This window comes from Coturnix japonica, chromosome 24, assembly GCF_001577835.2.
Source record: "Coturnix japonica isolate 7356 chromosome 24, Coturnix japonica 2.1, whole genome shotgun sequence".
NCBI lineage: Eukaryota > Metazoa > Chordata > Aves > Galliformes > Phasianidae > Coturnix > Coturnix japonica.
In genome coordinates, this window is record NC_029539.1 from 4,909,905 (window position 1) to 4,917,552 (window position 7,648).

The 7,648-nt window shown below is 50.5% G+C and overlaps 1 protein-coding gene across 2 annotated transcripts; it reads right to left on the bottom strand.

The window, feature by feature from the left end:
• Positions 1–98: 98 nt before the first annotated feature.
• SLC37A4 (solute carrier family 37 member 4) lies at positions 99–7,549 on the bottom strand. 2 transcript variants are annotated; one of them, XM_015883984.2, is made up of 9 exons: positions 7,278–7,549; positions 6,964–7,196; positions 5,929–6,172; positions 4,786–4,944; positions 4,411–4,496; positions 3,589–3,702; positions 2,971–3,036; positions 1,839–1,977; positions 99–1,574 (listed from the first exon to the last, which is right to left on the bottom strand). In XM_015883984.2, exons 1-9 carry the CDS (start codon positions 7,423–7,425, stop codon positions 1,408–1,410), a joined length of 1,356 nt encoding a protein of 451 aa, XP_015739470.1. In that variant the 5' UTR covers positions 7,426–7,549; the 3' UTR covers positions 99–1,407. The 2 variants fall into 2 exon arrangements, with proteins under 2 accessions (XP_015739470.1, XP_015739471.1); XM_015883985.2 differs by lacking the exon at positions 2,971–3,036 and having other exon boundaries at positions 7,278–7,547.
• Between the last annotated feature and the right edge of the window lie 99 nt (positions 7,550–7,648).

The window sequence follows — 7,648 nt, forward strand, 5'->3', positions numbered from 1 at the left end:
TTGGAAAGGCCTATTTACACCAATATCACCCCATGAGGATGAGGGGTTTGGGACAGTTCTGCTTTCACCATTCTCCTCAAGACAACCAGGACCCTACAGACACTGCTCCATTTTTATTTCACAGATAGTACAAGATAGAATTAAGTACAAAATGACATTGACTTCCATTATTTTAATTAAGGCTGACCATCTACTCTTGCAACCAAGCTGCTCAGTAAAGTACCTGTGATTCTTCATGAGTTGAGCTCTCCTCTTCCAGGATCCAAAAGCAATAAATCCCTCTGGGGAAAACGTGAGGATATTCAACAAATCATGACCAGAAACCTGAGTCTATTTATTGCCAAGAGTGGTGGGTGAGTGATCAGTGCTGCCCAGTCAGTGGTTTCCCTGCTCCAGTTTTCTCTGAGATAGACTAGAGCTGTAAGAGATGCAGTTTGGGCTGAAAGCATTCTAGAATATATGTCTTTTAATGACAGAACACAACTCAATGCTAGAAATAGTAGCTTCCATAAAACCTAGCTACAGAAGGTGGCAGTGGCAACTGCTGCTACAATACCTGCTGCTCAGTTTTCCTAGCTGATCTGCAGAGCGTGCACTGTGAGCTGAGCTGGCAGCAGCTGCCTACTTTGCAAATGATTAACATTGTAAACAGGAATCACGCTGGGCACGATCAGTTAACAGAAGGAGCTTCTCTAAATGCTTTTCCCTGAAGTACTGAGAGTTTTCTTGGAAACCTGCCTATTTCTAAGAGGCTGTGGAGAGCCACATCACAGCCACAACACATCAGTGTTCCACTTGTCCAGAACATAACAGTGCTTCATAAAAACCAATCCAGGGTAAAACTGAAGCGACAACGCTCTCAGATCAGTTGTGGAGCTGTACTGTAATAATCATTATTCACTGTTCTGTCACAGTTCAAGGGCAGAGATAGCAGGGAGCTCTGGCCTAAGTCAACTAAGACAGCTGCATTTACAGCAGCTGCAAGAGATGAATGAACACGGCATAAGTGCAAGTCAGTGCTCCTAACAACGAGGCTAAAAGGACAGTTAATGGCTGAGAACAACAAGAAGGACAAAACGAAATGTGACAGCACCTGAAGCCAGTTATTGTACAGCACTTTTAGCTCAGTACCTCAGGCTGTGAGACCCACTTGCTTCACCAACAGTGCTGTAAAAAGGAGGCACAGTGAAATCACTGCACATGTAAACAAGCTGAATTATCACATCTCAAGGGAAAAAGCCATCAGTAGCAGGAACCTGGTGTCTTCAGGAACGTGAAAATGAATGAGAAACTGAGGATGTTTATCTAGGTTGCAGCAACAGGTAAACTCACTCTTAGGCCAGTTAAATAAAAACCAAGTATCATTCATTCGTCTCAGTGCAGGAGCATCCTTTTCACCCAGCATCCTCAGTCAGCTTTCTTGGGAATCCTTCCCATCTTGGTGCGGATGTTCCGCAATAAGAAGAAAGCCACGGTGCAAACAGCACAGGTGATTTCAGCCACCCAGAAGGCTGTGGCCCAGCTGTAGTACTTGGCAATGGTACTGAAGGGCAGTCCAGCCAGAAATCCCCCAACTGTAAGGAAAACAAACAAAGCTGGCAACACTTCGACTTCTCACTTTGACTTGGTTTTAGCTGCTTGTTAATAGGTGTTGTTTGAGCTTAAAGCACAGGACAACAACTCGTCACGTACACCAGGAAACGTCTCTGGGACTTCCAACTAATGTCTGCTCGTTAGATGTCTTCCCATGATCACTAAGTGGGCACTGAGGGGTCAGTTCCATCCGTCACCAATAACATGAGTGGTGGTTGCTTTCTGGGAAGGGGGACATTACTCACCATTGGCCATCAGAGCCACAATAGCGTGGGAGGTGCCACAGAGGTTGGCAGGGGCACTTTCGTTGGCTATAACCCCAAAGAGGGCGATGGGCCCATATGAGGAAAACCCAAACACAGCTCCCAGAGTCAGGATCCACAGCTGTCAAAACAAGCAAGATGAGAAATGAGACCTTTGTGTTTTGCCGCTGGTAAGTCAGCAGCTGCATTGGTGCACAGTATGAGGAAGAGGCTTTGACATTTTCTGGCTGACATTGATTCCTTTATCTGCAGACAGAAGAGCTCAAGCCTGAGACCAGCTGCGTCTCCAACACACCAGTTAGAAAGGGTGAGCTTCCCACTGTCCTGCAGGTCGGCCCTAAACTGTGTACACGTGACATGCCCCATTCTGTAAGGAAGAACCAGAACATAGATGGGCAATGGGACTGAGAAATGACAGAGAGCTGCAACTCAGATCATCTCTAAAAACGGTTCTGGGGATACCTGATTAAAAAAGCCATTCTCAGCTCAGACACAAGCAGTGGATCAGATAGTGATAAAGACCATCTGATAACCTCTATGTCACTAAACAGAAACAACAGAATCGAAACAACAGAAGCTCAACGTGTTCAGTTTGGTGTTAGCAAACACTCTGAACAGCTCAGAACCAGGTAAATCTAATTGCTAATAGGAAGGCAACAAAGGGCAGGTGACTGTCCAGTCTCCAGTCTGCAGCATGCTTTGTGAACAATAAACACTGCCCCAACATGCTCAGGAGGGAGTTAAGTACCACCACCATCCTCCAGGTGGGAACAGAAACAAAGAGTTAGGAAAGAACTTGCCAAAGTTACATGGAAAGGATCATTCCTTCTGAGCGCACTCACAAAACCCCCCTAAAGTAACTAAATTTCACCCAATGAGCAAATATCCTCAGAGCTTCTTATAGAAAACTTGGGAGTTTTGCATTCAGACTTTTTACAGTCAGTTAGTGTTATCAAATGGTTATAAGAAAAGATTTCTTTTACAAGACTTACAGTAATCTTCTCAATGCCCTGGTTCTAAGGTCTGTAGTGCTAACCAACCTTGCAGGATTGGAAAAAAGCAGATCAGTGAAAGCAGAAACAGGCAGAGGGAGAAAGAAATGCAAGGCAGAAACCTCGTGTTCTTTGAGGCCTGTAAGATCAGCAAGAGGTTGGAAGGCTACAGTCCAGAAGTGATTTTCCTGAAGAAAAGAGTAAGATGGAGAGAACACGTTTCAGCTATTTAGCAATCACAGTGTCAGATTCAGGTCAGATCTATGCTTAGAAAACCTGCTTTAATGCTGAGAATCACTGAATCTGACAAACTCTACTGCAAAACATCACCACATTCAGCACCGCTAGGCAGAACCCCGTGCCTAGGATGACTGCAGACTCTGGTCAGTTTTCACACTGAAGCTTCAAAGCTGCATTTACCAAAGGCTGTACCAAACTCCTTGCTGACCAACTGTCAGCAGAAGTGCCCTACGTTTCTCTGCATGGGCAGTTCTTCAGATAGCATAATGTAATGACATTACACTGACAAAAATGGCCTGAAGTTATCTTTTCTCTTGGTTTACACCTCTCATCCATTGCCACCTATGGGAACACGTTCATCTGATCAGCCTTCCAACACACACCACCCAACCCTCCCATCCCACTGCATTTGTGTGGCTCCCCTCAAGGCACGGAGAGGCAACCCTCCCACACCTACACCCTGCACATAACCGATATCCAATTGTCTGAGCATGGATTACCTTGGGAGAGTCGCCTGTGACTGTCACCCGGAAAAGGAACATGGAGGCACACATCCCTGCCATCATGGAAAGGAGCAGCGTGTGCCGAGGGTTCCCGTAGTTTGACAGACCGACCTGTAACACAGTCAGGAAAAACAAAGGTGAGAGCCTGCAAGGATTCCTTCCAGTTTAAAGTCAGTGATGAAAGCCATCCTCACAGCCCTGAAAGAGACATGGGTGGCGCACCACAAGCACATCTTTTAGCAAGGCTTCTGGCTTTGTTTGAAGAACCCAGTGAGTTTTAGTTGTCTTCTGGCTGGAAAAAATCTGATTATCAACAACCACACGTCTTTCAAGATGGAAACTTAGAAAGCACAAAGCAGAGCTGAGAACGGGCCTGTTTCTTACAGCTGTGTCCTGCCTGACTGTACCCATTGAGCACCTCTGTTACGCTGCTGAGATGGGCTGCGTGCCTCCAAACTGCCTCTGTGTGAAGGGAAAGAGAGCAGTTAACCAGGAACGGTCTGGTTTTTAGGAGTCCCATTTCAAAGCAGGGTCATTCAGACACAGCTGCACCCAGAAGAGCTTGGGAAGGCAGAAGAAGGAGACATGATACTGAGTATTCTCTAGCACAAAGCAGCAATATTCTGCCTACATTTTCCAAGTATTCTTAATCTCCAAAACAACATAAATGTGTGCACAAGGAGAGTGCAGGTCTGTGTGCACCAAAGCAGGTACTACAGAAGAAAAGATACCTTTAAGCACTCCCCAGAGTGAAGAACAGAATTCAGAAGCAGCTCACACTGCAGCTACGCTACCTGCCCAGCACATCCACATACTTACTTTTGCTACGGCTCTGTCAGAAAGGTATCCAGCAGCAATGCTTCCCACCAGGCCCCCAATCTCCAAGGCACTCATGTAGGAACTACCTAGAACAGAGTTGAGCAAACAACAGTCCATCAGCTGTGGCTGATGTGCTTGACTGCGAGCTTCGAGCAGCACTGCTGGATGGGATCCACCAGCTCATTGCTGTGCAGGAACACCACCGCCTGCCAGGAGGGCATAGGACAGCACTGAGGCACTCAGCACATGCAGTAACTGTATCAGTAACTTCAAAACCTGTGTGCATCAGAGCAGGCAGGGGTGCCTGGGTTCTCTTGCTGTACCCACCTCTCAAACTACAGCCACAACATCTACAAGCCCAGCTTTGAATCTTACCCACAAGCACAGACTGTCCCCTCTCCTGGATAAGGAAGAGCTGTCCCCAGTCAGTACAGCAGGTTTTCACACCAAACACCACCAGGTAGCCTGTAGAGAGCACCCAAAGGTACGGCGAGAGGAGCAGCTCTGCCAAAGTGCTGTCGTCACTGGGGGAACCTGCAGGGAAGATGAGAAGCACAGTGTTATTGTGGCTAGAGCACTGACACAGAACCACAGCGAATGGATAAAGTCATCAGAGGAGGATTTGTGTATAAGGACACCCACACAGGGGAAGATATTCATCCAGAGATGCAACCATCCATGTTGTACCTCGGTCTTTGCATCTTACAGACACACCAGATGATGGAGGAGTTTCCACTAGCCTTTAAAATTCAACAGCAAACCTATGTTGCAATTCTCCTCTACCTCTTCTGCTTTCAGAGAAGCATCACACTCAGTGGTTTGAACAAACATTTACTAAGCAGATGTCCCAGTTAGGACAGAAAACACTGAGCAGAGTCCACCACAAGGCAGGGGTCAGGAGAACCATGGAGGGGTGAGGGGAGAGCTGCCTGTCCTCTGCAATGGGGGGGGGGGGGAAGCTTAAGGATTCACTTCCTGCTGCTGCACTTTTTCCTCTCCATTCCCCCCTGGGAGGCTCAGCTCACAATCTATATAAACCAAGATCCCATGAGACCAGGGTGGTTAATACAGACTGGGAGATGAAACAATGACAACATGCATGGACTGATGGACTAAGGAACAGAGCTGCAGTGGTGGCCAGGCCCTCCCTCTGCTCTGCTGCACATCGCTTCAGACTCAGAAATATCAGCCCCCATCTGCATGCAGCTTGGTGTATCGCCTCTATATGCGTGTGCGTTTCAGCTGCAAGTCCTATTGTTTCATATATATACATATAAAATAAAGCACACACACATATATATGCATAGATGTATGATTTGAAAGTAAAACACTACAGCTTGGCACTTAGCAGAATAAAGCTACTGAAAGCATCCCTTTAAACATATAAACTGAGCAGCAGTTTGGGGATAAGAAAGGACTGAGAGCTCTGTCCACTAAGAGCAACATGCATGGACCAGAACACAGAAGGCACCGCAGCATCTCACACGCTGCCCACTTACAGCTGGATCTATTGCTCACCTTTCTTCCCCTTCTTGGTTCCTTGGTCAATGTTGGGCAGCCCAACATCCGCTGGCTCATTTTTAATCAGGACAAGGCAAACAAAAGAGACAACCACGCAGATGAAGCCAGAGAAGGACAAAGTCATGCGCCAATCGTAGTTCATAGACACGAGAGCAGCCACAATGGGGCCTAAACCTCCAGCCAAGTTCATGCTTGTAGACAGGATTGCCCACCAAGTCCCAAACTGGGAAGGCTCAAACCACTGTGCAACAAGAAAAACGGCGTAAGGGCTGTGAAAGAAGAAGGTGATGTTGTACCTGAAAAGCCTCGATATAAGCCTGAGTGTAATGGGCAACCTGAGCACAGCTCTAGAAGCCCAGATGAAGTGGGAGCCTCTCAACCCTGCTCACGTAGGGAACTTCAAATGTTACGTGAGTGTCACTCACAGGAGCCTGGCAGGTGTTTGTACCACGAGCCAACTGGGGACTATTTCCATTTACAGACGATGAAACTGAGCCATGGGATGGGAAAGGCAGATCTGTGCAGCTCTGTACTCACTGGATTGGAGCAGCGTCCTCCGGGAAACATCAGCTGGCACCGCAGTGTGAGCAGTAAGGGGAGAGCTGGGGTATCTTTAGGACTCGCTGCATTAAGATCCGTGCTAACACAAGGAAGAACTTTGCTGTCAGAGTGACAGAGCCCTGGCACGGGCTGCACAGAGCTGGGGGAGCCTCCTACCGCGGGGATACTGAAACCCATCTGGTGGGCTCGGTGAGATCCCTCCCAGCCTCAGCAGTTCTGGGCACCACCGGCTGTTCACCATAAGGTGCGCTCAGAGCCGTCGGGTGCCGGGGACACGAGAACGGCCGCAGGTTCCGCTCGTGGATGAACCGTCACCGCTCGGAGCAGCGCAGCACAGCCCGCTCTGACGGCTCCGCTCTGCCCAGCCGCTCCGACGGCTGCAATACGGACCGGCGGCCGCTCCCCCCGTTTCCCGCAGCGCTTCTGGATCCGACGCTCGGAGCGCTCCCCGCCCGGCCGTCCCGCACTCACCTTCCGCAGCACCTTCCCGCACGGCGGCCAGCCCAGCCCCTGCGCCAGCCCGTTCAGGAACCACAGCGCGGCGAAGGCTCCGACGGAGCCGCTCCACGAGAACAGCACGTTGACGGCCCCGACGAGCAGCAGCCCGGCGGAGAACAGCCACCGCGCGGACAGCCGGTCGGACAGCACGCCGCTCACGAACTTGCTGATGGCGTACGCGGCGGACTGGCTGCTGGTGATCAGCCCTAAGGACGGACCGGACGGGACGGGGTCAGCGGCGGCTCCCGCAGGTCGGCACGCGGCGCCCCCCGCCCGGCCGCACTCACCCAGGTCGTCTTTGTCCAGCGGCACCTCGGCCATGACGGCGGGCATCACGAACGAGAAGGTCTTGCGGTTGAAGTAGTACAGCGTGTACCCCACGAACATGGCCGTGAAGATGACCGCCCGGTACCGCCCGTAGCCGCCCACCGCCATCGCGCCGCGCTCCGCCGGGGCGACAGGAGCGGAGCGGGGAGAAGAGTCGTCCAGCAGCGCGGACCGGCAGCGCACAGCCCCGACAACGACCCGCTGATCGCGGTTCACCCCGCCGTCCCGCCCCGCCCCGCACGGAAGTCCCGCCCCGCTCCGCCTCCCACCCCCGCCCTCACTCCGCTCCGTTCCGTTCCGCCGCGCACAGCGTGGCGCTGCCGAAGGTCGC